Source organism: Protopterus annectens, chromosome 14.part0 (assembly GCF_019279795.1).
Source record: "Protopterus annectens isolate FY-2018-M chromosome 14.part0, PAN1.0, whole genome shotgun sequence".
Taxonomy (NCBI): Eukaryota; Metazoa; Chordata; order Ceratodontiformes; family Protopteridae; genus Protopterus; species Protopterus annectens.
In genome coordinates this window covers 885,251,347-885,274,639 of record NC_056748.1, presented here as the reverse complement: position 1 = coordinate 885,274,639, position 23,293 = coordinate 885,251,347, and the positions used below count along the sequence as shown (strand labels likewise).

Here is a 23,293-nt window from a genome sequence, read left to right as displayed (position 1 = left end):
GTGATTTAGCATATAGAGTAATGTTATCTGGTGTAATACACGGACTTACCTTATTGATAACAATGAAAGTATTAGACCTAGAAATGAGTTTTGTGGGACTCCAATGGATAAGCTGCTACTACCAGCACAGTAGGTTGCCTGACTGTACTAGCAAGATTTTGCTAGATAGTTTTGATCTATGTAACTGCATTATCAGTGAATCCTAGGGAGTTTAGTTTACTTAGTAGGATTGTATGCTCCACACGTTAAGACTAATCAAAGATCATTGAAAATAGCCCAAGTCCACCAATCAGTGAATGCATAATAGCTGTTTTTGTGCCTCTCGACTTTTCCTGATTTTGACTTTAATTTTTGCTTTGTCCTTCTTAATCCCTCCTAAAACTGGTAACTTTTGGAGATGAGTAATGCTAATTTCTTGGTATTTTACACGTTTATCTGTTTATTTTTATAGATCAGTTGCCGGAAGAGAAGCAGAAATACTATGACAAACTTTTGATGAAAGCAAGAAAGGATCTTGAAGCCCAGAAGGAAAATAACCGTAGTTTAACATGCGAGATCAGTGAATTAAGAAAAGAATTTGAAAGCAAGCAAAGGGAAATAGAAGACTTGAACATGAAACTGCATCGTGATCAGGAAGAATTTAAGCAAAACCTTGAGAGAGAAAATGCACAAGAACAAGTTCAGAAGCTTAAAGCTGAATTACAGTTTGTCAAAACCAGACTTGATGAAGAAAAGAAACAGTCTTCAGAGCTCTCTTCCAAGGTAACCAACCACTCTGCTGAATATTCTGTCCATTGATACTGTTTGCAAATTGCTACCTCTTTATCGGCTCATAAAGAGCCTGCATTATGTGAGACTAATGTGGTGTTTTTGTGTTTGTAACTACATTTTGTAAGTGCAGATATTTTTAATAGTCAAAGTCTGGCTGATAGTGTTTGAGCAAGGTTTATAGATTGTCCCACTCCTGTGGTGCTTGTAGCAGAGTAACACGAGTTTTCCATTTGAAGGTGAGTAGAGTAGAACTACATAAACTGTTTCATATCACCAGTAGTCTAATAAATGTATTTATACAGTGAAACATTTAGCAAACTAAAAAGTACTAATCAAGTAAGGTGGTACAGTTTGCACAGTTTACATGCTCTAATGCATCACAATCGTAAAGGCGGGTTTGTAAGACCTGAAAAGCTACACTTTTTTGCTGAGCTTGAAACCAAAGAAAATCAACATCAAAAAGAGTCCAGAAGTGGTCCAAGAATTAATTTACTTAAAACAACCTGAAAAAAATAAAACCGGTTCATAGGTAGGTACTTGGCTATCTGCCCGAGGGCATATATAAGCCTAGTCAGAGTGTGTCTGCTTTTGCCCCCCCCCCCCCCATTGATTAATTAACTGAGCCTCTATCAAGAAGAGCCAATGAAGTGATCCCAGGGTTGTATTTTCTGTTACCCATCCACTCGTCAAGGTTTCTCTTGAAGAGTGTTAGTGAGGGGCTCTGCCTAATGTAGTTAGGAATTTTGTTCCAAAGCATGGGGAGTCTGTGACAGGAATCTATCTATCTATCTATCTATCTATCTATCTATCTATCTATCTATCTATCCCTGTAGCATGTTCTATTTCTTGTTGTGGCGAGGTTTAGCTCACTAGAGCGAGTGTCCCACAGTGACTTGGATTTCTTTAGGTGGAGCATGTCCATCAATTCTGAGTTGGACATGGCTTTGTAAGTCGGGCAGAGATCACCTCTGAGTAAGCGATATGCCACTGAGTACAGCTGGTGTTTTTCCAGTCGGGCTGCATAGGACATATGTTTGAGGCCAGTAATCCTCTTGGTGAGGTACTTTTATGGTCTTTCCAGCTGTTGGAAGTGTCTTGTGAGGTACATCCCAAATGGGGCATTGTACTCTGGGTCTGATGAGTGACGAGTAGAGGGGCACTATAACCTCTCTATTTCTAGATGTGAACCCTTTAGTAATTAGATGGGCTACATAGAAGGATTTCCTAACTACTTTGGCAATATAATTGTCAAAGGAGAGATTACTATCTACCTGGGTCCCCAGATCTCTTATTACCTCTTCTGTATTAAGGGGGCTGCCAGCTATGTGATAATTCATGGGTGTTTTGTTTTCCCCAAACGGGAGGACTATGCATTTTTTGGAATTTAGCTTGAGACCATGACTTTGACACCAGGTGTCTCTCTCAGTAAGGCCCTTTTGGAGAATTTCTGTGTCAGCTGGAGAGTCAGTTATGGCCCCAAGTTTGCAGTCATCCGCGAACTTGGTTAGCCATAGTCCTCCTGTGTTTGCTTGTATTTCTGAGAAGTATATGCCGAACAGTAGGGGTCCCAGGACAGAGCCTTGTGGGACACCACTTGTGACTAGTTTAGATTCGGACCTGGAGAAGACTATTCTTACTGTGTGAGTTCTGTCTGTAAGCCAGTTGGCAACCCATCTCGTGACGTAGGGGTTTATGTTCAGCCTGGTGGGTTTTTCTATAATTCCCGAGTGGGGAATGGTGTCAAAACCCTTGACGAGGTCAAGGTAGCCTGTGTGAACCACCTTCCCCTCATCTATGGCCTTGGTGACTGTCTCGAAGAAGTCAACCAGGTTTAGTAAGCATGATCTGCCCTTAACAAGGCCGAACTGGGTCAGGTCAAGTGTTTGGAGGTTCCCAATGTCTTTGTTAATGAGTTCCATGATGATGCGCTCCATAGCCTTGCAGACCAGGCTAGTCAGGCTTATGGGGCGATGGTTACTAGGGTCAGTTGTGGCCCCTCCTTTGTGGAGCGGAATAACCGTTGCTGTGCAACATTTTATGGGCACGTAGCCTGTGGAGAGGCTGAGGATGAACAGTGTTTTTAGGTGGGGGGTTAGTTTGCTCTGTAGTTCATGCAAGACGCAGCCTGGGACACCATCTGGCCCCATTGACGCTGTGCTTTTGGCTTTTGAAAGGGCTGTTTTCACCTATGCATCTGTGATTTCCGGGACACTACACTTTTCCGGTATTGTTGTGGGCCCTTTTGGGGGGGTGAGAGGGGGGTGAAGTTTGCACTGAATCTATCTGCCAGGATGTTAATATCAGTAGGTTCAGTATATTTTGTGCTATTTTGCACTAGCTCAGAGCATATCTGCGAGTTGCCACTTAGAGTCTTGGCATAGCTAAAGAAGGCTTTGTGGTTATCTTTTGAATCCTTGGCTATTTATTTTTCTTTTGAAGGTAGCCTTGGATGATTTTATGAGAGACCTTAGTTTCTTACTGATACTGATCAGGGATGTCTTTCCTTCTTGGGATTTGCTTTTTTTCTTTTTTTTTTTTTCAATAATAATTCTTTATTTTATTTTTTCCAAACAACTAATGCAGTACTACCAACTACTTACAATATGTACATGAATGCTTCCAACAGTTACATAGAATCATTATACATACCTATACACTTCTAAAAAAAAAAAATAATGAAGAAAAAAGAACTAGTAACCATATAAGACTTATCTCAATAAAATTCAACAGTTATTCAGTTTTTCCCAGAGAATAGTGGAATGGAACTTTAAGCTAATACAATGTTAAAGATTTGTTCCCATATTTTTGTATTGTTTACATTTTTCTTATGATCACTAATTAGAAATTTATGTGCTAGAATATGTTTGGTGGCTACTATCTTGAAATTTTTCCATGATGTCTGTAAAGGGTTCAACCAATTGGAAGCTATATATAACTTCATCAACAAAAAATATTGACTAGTATAATTCTTTGGGTTCTTTCCAAGTTGGGTGGTGGAATATGTAAAATCGTAAATTCCCAGGAGAGTGTGGAATGTTGATATCCCATTTTTTGTAGTTGAAGTTTCAAGGAATTCCAGAGTTTGAAAATACATTTACAACTCCAAAACATATGTAGGAGGTCGGCTGTTTGATCTATACAATATGGGCATTTTGGTGAGTTCTTTGAGTTAAATTTGTGTAGAGTGAGACGCGTATAATACGCGTTATTAAATATCATTAATTGGGTAAATAATAGCTTCTGAAGGGACACAGATTTTATGGTTAAGTGAATTGCTTTTAGTATTTTACTTCAATTGTCAACAATTTCTCTCTCCAGTATTTGGAAATTAATATTTGATTATTATATTTTATTTCTTTAATCAAACCATATGCTGCAGTTATATATTTACATTCCTGTGTAAGGGTTTGCCATAAGTTCAGACACATGTTTAAATCTTCTTCTTTAATTATGTCATTCCCTTTACTAAGGTAACTTATTGATAGGTCTTTTAATTGTCTTATTATAATTAGATACGATTTGGGGAGATTCAACTCTTCTAAAATATTGTGAATCGGGATACCTAAAAAAGGATATAAATCAAGTAGGGTTAAATTAATTATAAGTGGGAATTTCTTAAGGTCTATCAGCTGATTACCAATTTTCAGATTTGGATTTTTGTGAAATGGTTGAAGAATTATCATACTTTGCAAAAGATTTAATGAGTTAAAAAGATTTTGTACTGAAACTATATATGTTTTGATATGTTTCAACACTAAGTACACTTTAAGAGTATTTTTGTTTAAAAAAGGTAATGCCTTGCAGTTAATATCCAATTCCTTGACATGTTTATGATTAAGAACCAGCCATTTGGGAACCCATTTCGAGTTACACCCATCAAAGTTAATTATTCTTAAAAGTCTATTGGTGTTTATTATTAAATATGTTTCGAAATTAGGTAGACCCAACCCTCCCCTATTTTTTGGAGCCACCAATTTATCATACGATATCCTAACTTTTCTAGGTTCCCATAGAAATCTAGCTAGTTCTGTATGAAGCTGTTTGAAGAATTTTTTGGAGATTTGAACTTGTGACGCTCTAAAAATATATAGTAATCTAGGAAGTATATTCATTTTAATAATTGAAGTCTTCGCCATTATTGGTAATTTCAGATTATCCCATCTTTTCAAGTCAGATACTATCTGCTCCCAAATAACCTTAACATTATTGAGATAAAAATCTCTGTTGTCTGTTGAGAAAACCACTCCTAAGTATTTTATTTTTCTTCTGATTTTACCTGCCCTACTAATGGTAATAGTGAAAAGGTGTAGGTGTCTTTAATGGGAATATCTTAGTTTTTTTTAAATTTAATTTATAATTGGAAATTTTCAAATTCTTCTACTGCCTTTAATATTTTATTAGTATCCTAAACAGGTGTTGTGCAATAAATACTCAAATCATCTGCAAAGCAGCCATTGTGATCTTCGTACCATAGATCCTTGGAGCATTATGATAGATATTTTGTTTAATGTGCAAAATAGAGGTTCCAAATACAAATTGAATAACAAGGGAGATAAAGGACAGCCTTGACGTGTACCATTTTTAATTTGAATTCTTTTGAAAGATTCCTGTTAATGACTAGATTTGTATAAGGATTGGTATATAATTTTTAAAGTTGAAGTGAATTCTTGCGGTATGTTAAAACATGTTAAAATGTCAAATAAATATTCTAAGTTCACTCTGTCAAATGCTTTTTGTGCATCAATTATAAGTGCGTAAAGATTATGGTTTTTATGGGTGGCATGAGAAATCATTGTATGCAGTGTTAATGTATTATCTATAGTTTGTCTGCTATTTATAAAACCGGCTTGTTCATCAGATATTATAGGGTTAATTACCATTTTCAACCTGTTAGCCAAAATCGATGTCATAATTTTCATATCTGTTTAAAAGTGAGATGGGTCTATAATTATCCGGGTTTTGTCGATCAGTATTTTCTTTTGGTATGAGAATAGTTTTCGATGCATTAAAGTGTGGGTCAGTAATTTTATTGTTAATAATATAGTTAAAAACCACTGACAGTATTTTCCCCAGAATATCACTAAAAGTTTTATAAAATTCTGTAGTCAAACCATCCGGTCCCGGAGCTTTGTATGGCTTCAATTTCTTGATAACATCAGTTATTTCCTCTGAAGAAATAGGTTTAATCAGGTACATATGAAGCTCATCATTAATCTTTGGAAATATAATTTTCTGAAGAAAATCATTATTATTCTTATTTGGATTTACATCCTGTTGTTCACCATATAGTTCTGAAAATATTAGTTCAAAAACCTTTATGATATCTTCCGTATTGGTGTATGTTTTATTATTGAAGTATATTTCAGGGATTTGGGAAGGTGACTTCGATTGATTAGTAATACGTGCTAGTGCTTTTGACGGGGTCTGTATGTGATTAGCGTATTTTACCAGCATTTTCTGTTCATGGAATGATAATTTACTGTTTTGTAATAAAAAAAGTTTCTTCTGACAATTTAATAATTCCATTTCGGTTTGTTTACTATAATTTCTAATTAATTCCTGATCTAATAATTTAATTTTTGATTCCAAGTCATGCATATCTTTCACTTGTAATTTCTTGTAGAAAGTAGCTTTTTGGATAAACATTCCTCTAATTTGCGCTTTGATAGTTGCCCATTCTATGTCTGATGGATGTCGGTGTTCTAAAAGATTATTTAATTGATTAAAAAACTCCCGAGCTTCTTTTAATACATCCTCTTTATGCAATAGATATGGATTTAATGTCCAATTATAACCCCTAACATGCAATTTATGACAAGTATCTTTCTTAAAGGTTAATGTGATCCTGGAGTGATCCGACAAATAACGAGCTTGTATGCATATATAGGGATCAAAACACATTAGTGTATCTGATATTAAAAAGAAATCGATCCTGGACCACATTTTATGACAGCTCAAATAAAATGTGAAGTTATTTGGATTCATTTGGTCCTTATTATATTTAAATGGATCATAAAGTTTAAAATCTGCTTTAAGTTCCTGCAGTGCTATCACTGCCTGATTATTATAAGATCTATGGGGACTTGTTTTATCTAGTTTAGGGTCTTGGTATGTATTCCAGTCACCTCCTATTATTATATAATAATTGTTATATTGGTTTAAAATAAAGTAAAGTGATGTTATGAAGGTTTGCTGATTGGTACATGGGGCATATATATTAAGAAGAATCACCGGTTTATCGTAAAATTTTGTTATAAAAATTACATAACACCATCTTCCTTCTTTATCTATTTTAAAATCTAAAATTCTCTCTTGGAACTGAGTTTTGATGATTATTGCTACACCTGCACTATTAGTTGTCCCTTCCGAAGCTATTACCTCCCTGATCCATTTTTTATTTTTAATGGCAGTCCATTGATCATTAGCCAAGTGGGTTTCTTGTAACAAAATAAATGGTGCTTTTGACTGAAGAAGTAAATGACAAAATAGTTTCCTTTTTTTCAGATTCTGGAAACCTTTAACATTCCATGAGTCTATTATCCACATAAAAATGCTTTTAAAATGTTAGTGTATATGTTGAATTTGAAAAACGATACTAGATTCCGGTATAATATCAGATTTTGAAATATCTGGAAGCAAACTAAATGCCCCATCCCTAACCAGTGCCTATCCACTATTCTCCTGGACCAGGACAAACATAGGTTTTTAACACTGTTTAGACTTCTATTGGTATACATCAATCCTAAATGACTATTATATAATAACACCCTAACAAGATATACAAAACCTATGATAACTACAACTAACCCTACAAAACTAACCTACACATTCCCCATTAAACACTAGTACCTATCTACAGCTCTTGAACATATTAGTTAGTTAACACACTGTTATGTCTTACATACCAATTTCTTATTCTACCCTCTAATGATTTACATACATTATTAATTAAATAATTGGTTATATTATCCTAGAATAACTAACTGTCTTATCTAACTTTGCCTAGGTAAGTATAACATGTTAACAGCAGCATTGATAAAAACAACATCAGTAACATTTTTTTTTTCACCATTAATGTATTAATACTGTAAGAAATATATAGCTAACATAATGCACAGAATCTCTAGAACCACACAAAATATATATCCTTCCATTCCCTTAGGAATAGGAGAGTGAATTATACATGTTAACACATATTAATTATCAGAGCATTAATAAGGAGAAAGTTTTTTTTTTTTTTTTGTAGTAACATAAACAATATAACAGTCATTTCAAAGGCAGAAAAGCAAAAATATCAATAGTATATAATTATAACTGCATTTCTATCTTCAGGCACACTATCTAGAACCAAAATAGAATAACTGTAGTAACTTTATATTGTTTCTAACATTGTAGTTAAATTACTCTATTTAACCATATGTTACAGCCCAGTTTAAATCCTTACCTGAATAAGCTGACATTTCTTTATACAAAATAAGTCAAACCTCTCTAAAATAGTCCAGGAGCCTCGTTTTGCAATTCTAAAAGCTTCCCCTGGCTCCACAGAGCTCTGGCTACTTCCTGGTATAAAAATCTTGATTTCGAGTTCTCGAAGGGGGACCCATTATGTGGACAGAATTCCGGAAGTGCCACAACAAAAGCTGACCCTTTGGAGCATTTCTAGGACTTCCTGTTGACTCACAGACACACACAGTTCATCAAGGCTGCAGGAGTTCGTGAAATCTTTGGATTTAAGCTGGACCTGTAAGAAAATACTGGTTAATGATTAAACAGGGGGCCTGGAGAGAAAAAAGAAGCAAACAAAGGATTTTGAAGCCTTGAGGTATAGTACACATGGAATCCCAGAATCTGTATTGCTGTACACAGACTGAATGTTCCAGTTAAGCTTCTGAAGTTGGAAGGGATTTAAAAGTCTTCAAAAAGGTGAGTTTTGCTTCCTTTTTTGTAGAAACAGAATATTTGGCTCCATCAAATGTAAAGATTAATGTACTTGGATACTTCATCTGGAATTTTATATTTTTATCAATAAGAAATTTGCAGTAAGGGGCTAATGCTTGTCTGGCTTGTCTGATTTGCAGTGGTAGATCTTGACCCATAGACACTCTGTTATTTTGCCACATTACAAAACCTCCTTTCTTTTCATAGTTAGAATTATTTTATTTACATCCTGGTAATTCAGAATTTTGACATAAACCGGTCTAGGAATATTTGATGCTTGTGATTCCCTGAGAGCTCTGTGTGCTCTTTCTATGACTATTTGCTTAGCCATACCCGAGTCCTCGAACAATATTTCCAGTATCTGTGTAATGGTAGGCATTAGATCATTATATTGAATATTTTCCGGGATTCCTCTAATAATTATGTTGTTTCTTCTGGATCTTGCCTCTAAATCCAGGATCTTGGTCTGCATAGTTTGAATGTCCAGGTCATGAATATCTGTTTTTTGTAAGAAATGTTATTCTGTCCTCATTATCGGATATTCTAGCCTCAGATTTATCTATTCTGTCGAGAATTTGACTGCATGTGGCATTAAAAGCAAGTATCTGGTTTGAAAGTGCATTTAAAGATTCTTGTATGGGTAACAGTGCTGTTTTAATGTCCTCCATGTTAGCTAGCTGATCCGGTTGGTTTGTTCCTCCTGTTTTTAAAAGATCTTGTGGTTTTACAGTTTTCTGTCTTTTAAATGTAGAGTCTTTCTCTGGTGACATCAGCGTTGATAATTTAGTTTTAGTTGTTGTTGTGTCCATATTTTTGTCCAGTTTTGACATCTTGAAACAGAAATCAGATAGATCCTTTGTTTATAGCTCTATTCAGAGTCAGGCAGACAATCAGCTTTAATCCTGTGAAATTAATTAGTTTTTCCTTCGTTCTTTTGATTCTCAGTCGTAGTTTGGTTGTAGTAGAATAGTTATATCCGGTATTTAATGCAAAAAGACTTGTAGTATATCCTCAGGGTTACTTATTCTTGCGAGTAACTGGAGAGCTGTAGATGTACAGTGTCTACAGAAAGGCGGCCATCTTTGTTTCTATGGGATTTGCTTTTTTTCTGAACTAGTTTCCTCCTCCTATTGTATAGCCTGTTTATGGCAGGGGTCCACCAGACTGACTTCCTTCTCTTAAGGGAGTGAGTCTTGGTTTTGCTAGGTATGACATGATCTATGCATCCTTGTAGGCACTCAGAGTGCATTTGTAAAGGTTCCTGCATCTTGGATACTTCTCATTTAGCGTGGGGGCTGTGAAACTTACCACCTCTGTCTTAAGTAAGGTGAAGTCTGCTATAGAAAAGTTTTTCACTGTGGTTTCCTTGGTTGGGGGGGCGGGGTGGTGTGGACATCCAGAGTAATTAGTTTAAGGTCTGCTCTAACCAGTGATGAGTTGACCTCCGGTGCGGAACACCTGTCGCCCATGTTGGCGATGACCAGGTCCAATATGTTTTCACCTCTGGTAGGGGAGTTTCCCAGTTGATCCAGGGCATTTGAGTTGATAAATTCCAGGAAGTGCTGGACCTGGGAGTTTGTACTTGAGTAGTTTTCCCAGTTAACGGTAGGGTAATTGAAATCGCCCAATATTAGGATGTTCTGTAGGACCTTCATGTTTTCCAGTGTTTCCAGAAAGGTGGAGTGGTAGTCCTGGATCATGGAGGGTGATCTGTAGCAGGCCACAATTTGCATTGCAGATTTGCCCGATGTTAGTTGCACGTGGATGATCTCAGAGGTATCATGCTGCGCCACTAACCTGGAGGTGCAGGTATCCTTGATGAATATGGATACACCCCCTCCTTTTGTGTTTCGGTCCATGTTCTGTGGCCGAAATGTGTGGTACGAGTTGTGGCCCAGTAGTGCTGGGGTGCTCTGTGGAGCCTTGAACCAGGTTTCAGTTACTGCACAGATGTCAACGTTCTCCATACTGAGGAGTGCTTTGACCGCGTGCATTTTGAGATTTAAACTCCTAGCATTGAGTAGCATTTTTTTATTTGTGCTGTTTACGGAGGTTGGTTTGACTTTTGAGCATTGCCTAAAAAAGGCACTATGGGGGCAGCAAGACCCTTGGCCAGTATTCAAAAGTCTAGGGGTGACAGGTGCAAGCAGTCTCTTGCGAAGCAACGAGGCTTGTCAAGCATGTCGTCCCAAGCTGACAGACACTGGATCCCCTTTGAATGACACCAGAAGCTTAGCCAATTGTTGAAATTGATAATTTTTTCTTTATACTGCAGTATTATTCTTGATGAGGGCAGGAGGCTACTCAGGGTCAGGGTCATACCCGCCTAGGCTACATGATCAGAGAGCTCTTTCATGTCTCTTTTCATGTAGTCCAGGGAGGTACGTCTCGGGTCATTCACACCAACATGAACAATGACAGTCATATTTGTACTTGTTCTGGAGTGACCAGAGTGCTTGTGTTATGTGGCGGATTCTGGCTTCTGACAGGCAGCTAACAGTAACCTACTTGTCCAGCCTAGTGAGTGGGATGTCAGTGTGCCTGACTATAGAGTCGCCTATTACTAGTGTGTTAGATATGTTATTTCGCCTTAAGGGCTGTGATTGTGTGGCACACTAATTTTGTGTTTTATGTGTTTGGTTTGTGATGGGAGGTGCAAGTTTTTTGGGTGTCTGCTTTGGAGGTCTCTGATGCTTTTGCAGGTTTTTATTTAGAGCCTCCAAGTATGATTTTGTGTATTTGTGTATTTTTTGCCAGTGCTGGTTTGGTATGTCTATGTTAGGCTGGATCTGTGGTGCAAGTATCAACCTTCTCCTCATGACTGCCTGTTCCAGTCTTGGGTGGAGAGAGCTTCGCCTCCAATTTAGCTATATAATTGCATCTCTCGCATATGTTAATATTTTGTGGTAGGAGGAGAGGGTTGTCTGTGTACATGAAGCAGATGTAACATTGCCTCAGGATACCCAGGTTCACCAGCTGGACTGGAGAGTAAACCTGAAATTGCCCTTTGGTCATGCCTGAATAGTAGGATGAGCTGCTTAGTCGCTTTGTTGGTGAGGGGTGAATAATGAGCCTTGTCCTTCTGGGCAATCGAGTGTCTGAGTATATTCGTGCTTGCTATTAGGTCTGAGCAAGTGCTGGACTGTGGGATGCTTTTTAAGTGCTTAGGTTGAGAGTTAGACTACTTTCAAGGGAAAAACTGGAGAGACCTGGTGGAGCCGGGAATAATTTAGCCCTGGCTAACAAGAGCTGCCCGGATATCCAAAACTGTGCAAATGCGTTTTTTACAGCAGGAAAATGAGATAGAAATTAGCCCAAAATGGCCTATAAACTACTAACTTCTGGGCTGGAACCACTCCTCCAGGGACAGATGGCTGCTCAAAGCTTCCTCTCTCGCAGGTAAACAGAGAAACCTCCTTCTATCCAAGTAAGGTATGGGCAACTCAGAAACATGCAACACAGCCCTGAATTTTAGCACTGGCCTGAAAACTGGACTATACTAGCTTAGAAAGGTGGGAAACAAGGAAACGTTTCTTTTTTTTGAAAAGATAAGGCAAAAACAGTAAAAAATACACTTAAAAACAGCTAGATGACAGGCAGTCAGAAAAGGCTTTTAAACAAATTACCCAATTAACCAGTAAACAAATCTCAAAACCGAGCCCTGTTCCTGTAATCTTCAATCAGTCAAGTTCTAACTGCACACTCCTGCCACTGGGGTGCAGGGGAACCTTCTCCAAAAAAGAAGGCCTGTATTAGTGCTCAAGTTATACAAACAAAGCTAGATTTAGCAGGCCTGACTCTAGTTTATGCGACAGCAAACAAGGCACACCAATTTCCGTAAGAAACAGTTCAAATATGCAGGCACTATAAGCCTCTAACCAGAAATTCCCATCTCAGAAGGCCAGAGTCCAGCCTGTCCTCCCACAAGAGTGCAGACCACAAACCTTCTTAATGTAAAATGACTGGCCTGAAGCCCAAGTACTTAAACCAGAACTAATACACTTTTAGAATAACAGACACTTACCTTCAATCAGCAGTACCCAACTTAGAAGGATGTAAGCTACCTCTCCTGCCACAACAGTGCAGACCACAAACCTTCTTAATGTAAAACAACTGGTCTGAAGCCCAAATGCTTAAACCAAAAGGCTTAGAATGATAGTTGCACCAAGCAGTAATAAATACAATTGAGTATTTTAAGATGACTCAAAAGCAAAATAAAGTAGGAAGAAACAGAAATACAGTGAAAGCAGATGTATAAAGTGCAAATTTTTTTTTTTTTTTTTTTTTTTTTTTTTTTTTGGGTGAGCAAATTAGATGGGCCCAGGAGGATTATGCAAATTTACAAGAGGGGCGAGCAGTTTCAAAGTCACCAAGATTAACTCCAAAACAAAAGCAGGGAAGGTGGGTGAGGAACTAACTGAAAAAACAGAGCCACAACTTCCAGCTAGATAGTATTCATTGCAACATAAATATATCAATTTAAGTGCTGTATTTGAAAAAAGTGCAGATAAAGATTTACTTAAATTTACTTTTATGTCCAGTTGATTGCAGGTATGTCTTGGCCAACCAAAGCTCAGAGTTTAAGCAGAAAATAATCCAAAATGTGCGCTTTAATCTCGTATAAGAGACTTTAACGGAATAAAATGGTCCTAGCACACAGCCATTAAATAGTGCATAAAAGATTTCATTACTAGTTGGTTAATTTAGTAAGCGCTATACTATTCTTTAAAGGGACAGACAACAAATGGTGATATCGGAGTATAGGCAAAGAAAAAGAAAGGGGGATCCTAAGCAGAAGACCAGCACTAGTAGAGTTTTTAGTTGAATCTAGAACAGAAGCTACTGATGTTATGTTGTCTCTTCTCACCTTCATTCTTACTTTTATTGGTTCGGGGCTGATCCTCAGCTCTGACTTGGTGGAATACACAGCTGGAAGTCTCAACTTGGCTCATGGGAGGTAGGTATCCCATGATGCAGTGGTGCAACTCTCCAGATCTTATTTGCCACTTTACGAGGTTGGATGTGCTTTTCTTGGCTGTGGCCAAGTTTGTCTCTTTCTCACTTGGTTATCTGAAAATTTTAGGATTCTTACATTTATAGTGTTTTTGTGGGATTAGATAGTTAGATTTAGCATGTAGCTTACTTTATCTCTTCTGCTGTTGGTTGCTGCTGTTTGGCCGTCATTTTTTTCACAGGCCGTATTGTATCAGTTTATTGTAATGGTGTGTTTAGTATACACTTGCAATTAGTTGGTCAAATTAGAGAGTTAACTACCCATTTTAGTTAGAGGGCTGGTAGTATTAGTGTCTGCCTGTGTGTTCTTCCTTGGTATCTAGGTCTGTTTAAGTTGGATATCCTAGTGCTCACCTTTTTGTCAGTTAGTTAGTTTTCTAATTTATCTTACACTTACATGTGCAGTGTTTATTAGATTAGAGTGTGTTGTATATCAGTGTTCTGAGTTAGTTGCCTTGGTAATCCTTTCGGGAAATTTCTTCTATCATGTCTAAAGACTCTAGGGAGAAAGACCATAAGCCTCCGGGCTTTAAAAATGTAAGAAATGTAGAGGAAAAATGTCAATTACAGATGGACATGTCATTTGCGTATATTCTCTAGGGGCTATTCATTTAAAGGAGGATTGTACTTTCTGTCATTCCTTGGTGCACACGTGTTACAGGAAAGTAGAAACAAATTTATTCTCAAGGGACTCTTAAGGCCAACCTTTGAGGAAGCTGTGCAGAGTGCTTCTTCATCCTCTTCTTCACCAGTCTCTTCGGCTCAATCTGAGCCTCCAGAAAAATTGTTAAAACTTTCTAAACCATTTGCCTCCTCGGCTCCACAGCCCTTGGCACCAATGGAGCTCATCATTATTGACAAGCCTGGTTCTTTGACCTGGGGGCCAACAAACCAGGCTGGTTATTATTGACAATCCTGGTTCTTCGGCCCCCAGGTCTTCGGAGCTGCAAGATGCCGTGTCTCTGAGCCGATCCATTGACATTTCACCAATCTCCCCTACTTTGAGATCTCCCATTTTGGAGAGATCTTGTTTTCCTTCTCTGTCCTCCAGGTCCACTAGGAGCCTATCTGATGATGACGTGGAGCGGATGGTGCGCAGGCTCATGAAGTTGTCGGCGCTAGCAAAATTATTCTCTGCTCTGACCCATCATTCGGAACCTCACAAGACTCTTACATCCATTGTTGTTTCTCCTCCGAACCCAGCTGGCTCATCTGAGTCGGAATGTCTGGTACCACTTACTGTAGAACCGTCTGTTCCGGGACCCCCTTCTGAGATTATGGAGACATCTGCTCCGACTCTGTGCCGTCCGGAGTGTCTGGGAGCCTGGGTTCTCCATCCGGCCCCGGGGGAATGCTCGGGCCTGAACTTCGGTTCCAAGTCTATCCCGTGGTGCGTCGGCTTAGGTGAGCTCTGCTCCCACATCGGCCTCTGAGTCTACCTCCCTAAAGCCCTGGGTGTCCTCCATCTCCTCGCAGCTGGGGACATCCTCGGAACTGTTGGGATCTGTTTTCGAGCTGATTTGGAGTGTGCTGTCCCCCTCTAAAGCTCTACATAGGGATACCAGCATTCGTACCCCCCAAGGTGCCGGCTACTGTCTCGGCACCACCCCATACACAGGACAGCAGAAATCCAGAGCCTCAGGATCCCCCATTGGGTGAACCCCCCTCTTCTGAGGCCTCCCCAGAATACCCTGCTGAGGAGCCCCCTCGGTAGAGAACTTGCAAGAGGAAGCATATAGACTTCCCTGATGAATCTGTCACTACAGATACTGACCTCGAGGAGTCAGAAAGGGTCCCCACAGTCATCCTCTGATATGTCATTTGCAGATATCCTGGAGATCCTAAAGTAGAGAGGCGGCTGGAAAACCATCACCCCTTCTGATGAGTCTGTGTACCTGAAGGCCGTTGGATCTCAATCTTCAGTCTCCTGGGTTGTCTCCACCTTTTGATGAACCAACTGACTTGGTCAGTTAAAAGGCATGGGAGTCGCCTGACACTATTGAGCCAGTCCTCTGAGGCCAAACAAGTTTTTGTCAGCCCCTACTGGAAAATATTTTTTCACAAAGGGTGTACTTGTAGATGCTATGGTGGTGGCAGCAGGCACCAAGAAGGAACTTTGAGACATCCTCATCTGTGCATCCTCCTAACAAAGAATGTTAAGTTGTCATTCTCGCCTTCATTCTTGCTGGATGGGTTCAGAGCTGATCCTCTGCTCCGACTCTGCCTATACTATAGCTCGAGAGCTATTTTTACCGGCTCGAGGCTGCCCTATATCCCACAATACCATGCGCTAACTCCCCAGATCTTGTTTGCCGCTTCGCTGTGAGGTAGTCTGTTTTTACCGGCTCTGGTCAGTAATTGCTTTTTCAGATATATATTCAGTCTCAGTAGATTTTTCCAGTTAGTTACCCTTTTTTAGGTCCATTCTAACTGCTTTACCCTTTTCAGTAGCCCTTTTTCCCTTTCTTTAGTTAGTTTTATATCTTGGGCCTACAGGTTTTTCCTTAGTTTTCCCCCACCCCTTTCAGTGTGTGTGTGTCGGTTTTTAGTCAGTTCTCCTTAACATAAATAAGTGTGTGTGTGTGTGGACTGACTGTGTTCCTTTTTATTTTTTGTCAGGATGTCAAAGGACCCTAAGGTTTCGGGATTCAAGAAGTGTGACTCGTGCTGTCAGAAAATGTCTCTGACAGACGGTCACACTTCTTGTGTCTATTGCTTGGGGCCTTTACACGTGCAGGACTCTTGTTCCGTTTGTCACGGATTTAGTTAGTCCTGCAGGAAAGGCGTAACAAGCTCATCCTAGGGGGCTTGTTAAAGCCCGATGACTCCCCGTCCAAGTCTGGCTCGGGGAAGTCGTCAAAAACCACCATACCCTCAGCTCCAGCTTCTGAGCCGAGGGCTGGCGTTATCGAGACGGCTCCGACCTCGGTTCCGGCTGGCTCCGAGGCGAGCAAAGTGGTTTCCGCTCCGAAACCATCATCGGAGCCGACCCCAGTGCGCAAGCGCTCTAGGTCCCCTTCGCTAGAGTCAGTCAGATCGGCTCCGAGATATCCTTCAAGAATGCAACTGCAGTCATAACATATGGGTTGTCCTGCCTCAGGCAGCCCTCGGTCGGCCGGATTCCAAAGTCTGGGTCTGGCGTCGGCCGGTGTCGCCTCCTCTCCGACGTCAGAACGGCTGGAGTATAAAGGCATCGGCCGACGCCATCATCTTCAGTCTTTCTTGCCGCGGTGCCCGAAGCAGAAGCAGTTCGCAAGTGCCGGTCGGTCAGCTCCTGTGTTTTCAGTACCGAAGTCATCTAAAAGCTAAGTACCCCGATGGGGAACATTTTTTCTTGCCTCAGCCGATGTCGGAACAAATTGAGAAAGTTAATAATTGTTTGTCTTGTGGTAAACAAATACCTCATAAGGACTTCCATTCTTATTGCCTTCCCTGCCTGGGCCCAGACAACGACGTCTCGGCCTGTGCTTGCTTTAATAAGCGCACTCTCAGGCGCCGGGCAGAATTTGCCGAAGACTTTTTCGGTGATTCTTTTGCTTATATCATGCCGTCGGATCAACTGACAACTCAACCTTCCAAAAAACGTAAGGACCGGGACCGACATCCTTGGCCTGCATCCTCCACCGATACTCCTCCTAAACCCTCCGCGAGTGCTTCGGTCCCTACGGAAGCGGTAATCCAACCACTCCAGGCCAACGACATAGCTGTAACTCGTCCTTCGGTCTCGGAGGCTACTCTGGTGCCGGTTGTTGACTTTCCTCCAGAAACTGAGGTTCTGGATCTACCCGACACCATTCCTGTGGACAAGGTTACTCCAGCACGTGGGGCAGCTAGGCCTCCTGTATCCATGTCCATCAAGGCCTTTGCACGTGCTAAGGCCACCAGCCAGGCCAAGGCCCAGGCCCATCCTAAACCTACTGTTCAGGCCCCTTCTGATAAACAGATCATGTCTCTTGCTGCAGATCTAATTTCTCTTATTAGGGGGTCTCAGCCTCATCCAGACAGAGGTTCTCAGCCGCCTGCAGAGAAAAGGCCCCGAACTGAGCAGGCCGACAACCTCTCTTCAGATGAAGCCTCTGGGGATTCTGAGCATTCTGATTCCCAAGAGGAATCCTTCCAGGCCTATGAGGACTCTGATGCTGAGGAATCAATTCCCTCTGCCTCTCCTCCAGAGGATTTTTCGTTCTGTGAAGTCCTACACTCCATGAGGGAGCATTTTCAATGGCAGGGTCAGGAATTCTCTGACTCCAGGAAAAGGCTACGTACCTTCCTCAAGCTTCCCCAGCACAGACCTTTGGTTATCCCTCCAATTATGGATGTCCTGGATGATGTTTTCTCCGACTCCAGTGCTAACCCTGATTCTCTCCCTCCTGCTCCTGTCAAGCCAGACAGATATTACAGGGTCCCTGACACACACAAGCATCTCTTTAAGGCCCATTCTGTGGATCTAGAAACTATTTCACAGGGCCCCAAAGGAGTGGCTACTTCCACTGCCAAGAATCCACTGCCAGCGGATAGGGAAGCTAGGTCCCTAGAGAGATGGGGTAAAAACGTTTATACCTCCACCACCCTGGCCATGAGGTCAATTAACTGCCTTTTTCATATGTTTCAGTACAAGGATTTTTTACTGGATGACTTACAGAAAAAGCTAGCCTCCCCTGAGCCTTCTGATTTCAAGGCATTGCAGGATCTAGTACAATAACACTCAGCAGGTTAACAATCATTTTCTTCAGTGTGGTTATGATGCATTGGAGGCTTCATGTAGGGCAGCTATGACTGGGGCTGTTATTCGTAGACATGCTTGGTTAAAAGAACAGCCACTGCCAGACCATGTTAAAGTAAAGTTACTTGATGCACCTCTAGAAAAACAGAAGCTTTTTGGTGCTAATGCACAAGATGTATGTGAAATCCATTGAGGAAAAAGCTAAATCAGTACAGATAGTCAAAGATTTCCTCCAGGTTCAGCCACCCAGATTCAGCAGGAATTGGCCTTCAAAGAATTGGTCCTTTCCAGACACTGACAAGTTTCAAAGGGGAAAAAACAGGCGTGCCTGAGGTAGAGGGCAATACTGAGGCTCCTACAGAGGCCGCCAATGGCTACCACCAAATCAACGAAGTGGCGCAGGCAGCCCAGCTGCACCACAAGTACAACCACAATGACTCGACTTTCATACCGCCTACAAGGGCTCAAAGAGAAGCACCCTTGGGTGGAAAATTATCTTTATTCTCAAAAAACTGGCATATCTTAACCAAGGACAACTGGATTCTGGATGTAATAGACAAAGGTTACAGATTCCACTTCCATACTTTACCAATAAGACAAGGCATGCCAAACCTGCCACATCATCACAGGGCAGAGGCACTCATTCAAGTTTCAAAGCTGTTAAACATAAATGCAATAGAAAAGGTTCCTCCACAGGAACAAGGCCAGGGATTTTATTCAAGACTGTTCCTTGTTCCAAGAAAGGAAAACAAATGGAGGCCTATACTGGACATGTCTACTCTAAATACTTATCTCATTGTGCCAAAGTTCAAAATGCTGACGTTGCAGCAACTCCTTCCCATGCTGGGCAAGGGGTCTTGGCTGGTCACTCTGGACCTCAAGGAGGCATACCTGCATGTCCCAATCAGACAAAGCTGCAGAAGATACCTCAGATTTCTTGCAGGGACAGAGCATTATCAATTCTCAGCATTGCCATTTGGCTTATCTACTGCGCCCAGAGTGTTCACGAAATGCCTGGCATCAGTAGTGGCACACTGCAGACTCAAGGGGATTCAAATATACCCCTACCTGGACGACTGCCTCATACAAGCAGACAACAAGCAAACCTTGATGGCAAACTTGGGCTATGTCATTCAATTACTACAGGCCTTGGGATACACAGTCAACATTCAGAAATCAAGACTACTGCCATCCCGACAGATTATTTTCCTAGGAGCCAAACTGGACACAAAAACACAGATGGCTTATCTCACAGAGGAAAAACAGCAGCAGTTACCAGAGTACTTCAAAGGCCTAGCAAAGCTCTCCCAGCTGACTGCAAGGAAAATCCTGCAGGCCCTGGGGTTCATGGCATCTTGCATTCTTCTGATACCTTTGGCAAGGCTTCATATGAGAAAGCTGCAATGGTACTTAAAAAGCTTATGGTCCCAACACAGCCAAAGCCTAGAGGACGTAATCCCACTCATTCCATGTCTACAAAAGGAATTTTTGTGGTGGGCTCAAGCAAGTCAGTCAAACAAGGGCATGTCTTTCAACAAACCTCAAGCAGGTCAAATCATTACAACAGACGCCTCAGACCATGGATGGGGGGCGCACATGGAGGGCACATGCATTCAAGGTCAATGGACACCAAGGGAAAGGCATCTGCACATAAACCAAAAGGAGATGTTGGCAGTGATACATGCAATCGAGACTTTCGAAAAATCACTCCAACAAGGACATTTGCTAATAAGGACAGACAACACCACCGTTATGTGGTACATAAACAAGCAGGGAGGCACTCATTCTTATCCCCTCTGCAGACTAACAATGATTCTCTGGGAAAAATCCCCAAGTCTGAAGATACATTTGCAATCCCAGTTTGTGCCAGGCAAGGACAATGTACTGGCGGACAAGCTGAGCAGAAGTTTGTTGGATCCACGCGAATGGATGCTGCATCCTCACATTTTCTCACAAATAGCAAGGACATGGGGAAGACCGGACGTAGATCTCTCTGCTTCTCACATGAACCATCTCCTGGAGAAGTTCTGTACAAGGACCCACCATCCTCTAGCCTGGAAAACGGATGCTCTCTCCTTCAGCTGGAAATCCCTAACAATTTATGCATTCCCTCCTCTACCTCTGCTGACCAAGGTGATACTGAAGATCAAAGCAGAACAACCTACAGGCATTTTGATTGCTCCAGACTGGCCAAGGCAGCACTGGTACCCATTGCTGTTGAGCATATCTTGGACCAAACCGTGGCCTCTGCCCCTATGGCCTCTGCTTCTAACACAACACAATTACAGGACAGTTCATCAAAACCTGAAAACATTGCATCTGACAGCCTGGAGGTTACCTTAACTCCTTCCGATATCTCTCTTTCCAAAAAAGTGCTAGAGATCTTACTGGAAGCACGCAAACCTTCCACCAGAAAACCCTATTCAGCCAAGTGGAAGAGATTCAGCGTCTGGAATGCTAGCAGGGGTCCGGATACAACAGTATTGAGTATACCTCAGATATTGGAATACTTGGCAGAAATGTTTCACACTGGTCTCTCATATTCTTCCATAAAGATTCATGCCTCAGCAATCTCGGCGAAGTACAACTGTGATCCACCGGTGTTTTCACACCCTTTGCTAAGACAGTTCCTAAGAGGGATAAAGAATATCAAACCTCCCAGGAAACCGCCAGTACCTGCATGGGACCTCAATTTCGTCTTGGAAAAATTAACTCTTCCTCCCTTTGAACCAGCAGCAACTTCAGAAATGCAATTTCTCTCATGGAAAACAGTTTTCCTACTGGCAATCACATCAGCAAGAAGAGTCTCGGAGATACAGGCACTTATGGCAGTGCCTCCTTTTCTCATTTTCCATCAGGACAGAGTCTAAGAACCAATCCTTCATTCATGCCAAAAGTAATTTCAAGGGTGTCTCTAAATCAAGCCATTCACGTGCCTACCTTCTTTCCCAACCCTCAAAACAGGGGGGAAACACTGCTGCATACTTTGGACATACACAGGCAACTACGCTACTACCTGGACAGAACTAAGGCCACCAGAAAGTCTGACCAACTGTTTGTAGCCTATGCTGCTGGAATACAAGGAAAAGCAATCTCCAAACAATTTCCAAATGGATTGGACACTGCATCAGATTCTGCTATTCCTTCCATGGAAAAGGTGTGCCAGCCAATATCAGGCCACACTCCACCAGAGCTATAGCCACATCTACAGCTTTCCTAAGAGGAGTGGCTACAAAGGACATTCTAGAGGCTGCTACATGGAGCTCCGTGCATACATTTACCAAACACTACAACCTGCCTTTATACTCCAGATCCCGAGCAGGCTTTGCTACGGCAGTCCTGCAGGGCATTTTAGCTACACCATCACTTTCTTAGGTCCAACCGCCCCCAGCTTGGCTATGGTATTCAACCCATATGTTATGACTGCAGTTGCATTCTTGAAGGACATAGTACAGTTTTGTACCTACCATAAATGTAGATGTCTGATAGATATGCAACTGCAGTCGGATTCTCCCACCCTCCTTCCCTTCTGCTTTCTTCTTTATGGGTCCACTACCCCTACTCCTTTTTAGCTGGGGGTGTCTCTATGGTGTATCTGTTTATTACTGTTGTGCATGTCTGGAATTGTTTATCCATTCACAAAATTTAGCTTTTCTAGGAGGGCACCTGGCATCTGGGGCAAGAAACACTGAAGAAGATGGCGTCGGCCGATGCCTTTATACTCCAGCCGTTCTGACATCGGAGAGGAGGAGACACCGGCCGACGCCTGACCCCAGACTTGGAATCCGGCCGACCGAGGGCTGCCTGAGGCAGGACAACCCATATGTTATGACTGCAGTTGCATATCTATCGGACATCTACATTTATGGTAGGTACAAAACTGTACTTTCTCCTCTCCTATCAGAGCAGAGTCATAGGACTCATTCATCGAGGTCATCCAGGCTCTCCGACCACGACATAGAGAGGGTGGTCAGTAGACTCCTAAAATCTCAGGCACTGGCCCAAATGCTCCAGAGCCCATCTCACCAGACTGTGGCTCCTTCGATACAGCTATCCATTCCTCCTCAGACTCATCTCTTGAGCTCGGAGCCGGAGTTTGTCGGAACCATGACCTTGCCCACTTCGGAGCCGATACTTCCTCCTTCGGGTCCAACCTCTTCATTGGTTCCATCCGTGGAGAGGTCCGGGCACCGAGACTCCATTGTCGGCTCCGAAAGGGCGAGTGGCATCGGACCCTTGTCCGACCCCGCTCTCCCTCTCGGAGCTTCGGCTCTGGTTAGTTCGGCCCCGACATCATTCTCGGAGCCTTCCCTGTCAGTTCCGGGGGCGGTTCCAGTCTCTTCGGAGCCGGTGCTACCTTTGGTATCTGATAGGGGAGCCTTCAAGGTGATGAGTGTGCTGGACCCAGTGTCCACTCCAAGGTTAAGTTCTGCGGCTCCTCCCTCTGTAGTGCCTGTTACGGTCCCTGGCCATCCTCTTACACCTGACAGCAGAGATTCAAAGCATAGGGTACCCACCTTGGGTGTCTCCTCCTCTTCTGAGGGCTCCCCTGTAGTTTCAGGGGAACCCCCTAGGAAAAGAAAGTGCAAGAGGAAGCACATAGACTCCCCCGAGTCTGTCACGTCGGACACAGACTTGGATGAGTCTGAAGGTTCCCCCAGATCCCCCTCTGAGGATGTCTCCTTTTCAGACATCCTGGAAATCCTAAGACAGAGGGGAAATTGGTCCACTCTCAAACCTTCCAAGGACGAGTCGGTTTACCTTGACGCCTTTGGATCTCGCCCTTCCACCTCCTGGGTTTCTCCCCCTTTCGACCCACTAATGGAGGTAGTGGCTAGAAAGGCGTGG

General features: G+C 41.9%; 1 protein-coding gene across 9 annotated transcripts in view; it reads left to right on the top strand.

The window, feature by feature from the left end:
• Positions 1-23,293, top strand: part of CEP55 (centrosomal protein 55) — a 352,577-nt gene that overhangs the window by 156,249 nt on the left and 173,035 nt on the right. For all 9 annotated transcript variants that reach the window (XM_044056672.1, XM_044056671.1, XM_044056669.1 and 6 more), the window contains exon 6: positions 452-762. In XM_044056672.1, coding sequence (XP_043912607.1) covers positions 452-762 — 311 coding nt within the window. The remainder of the gene's footprint in view (positions 1-451; positions 763-23,293) is intronic.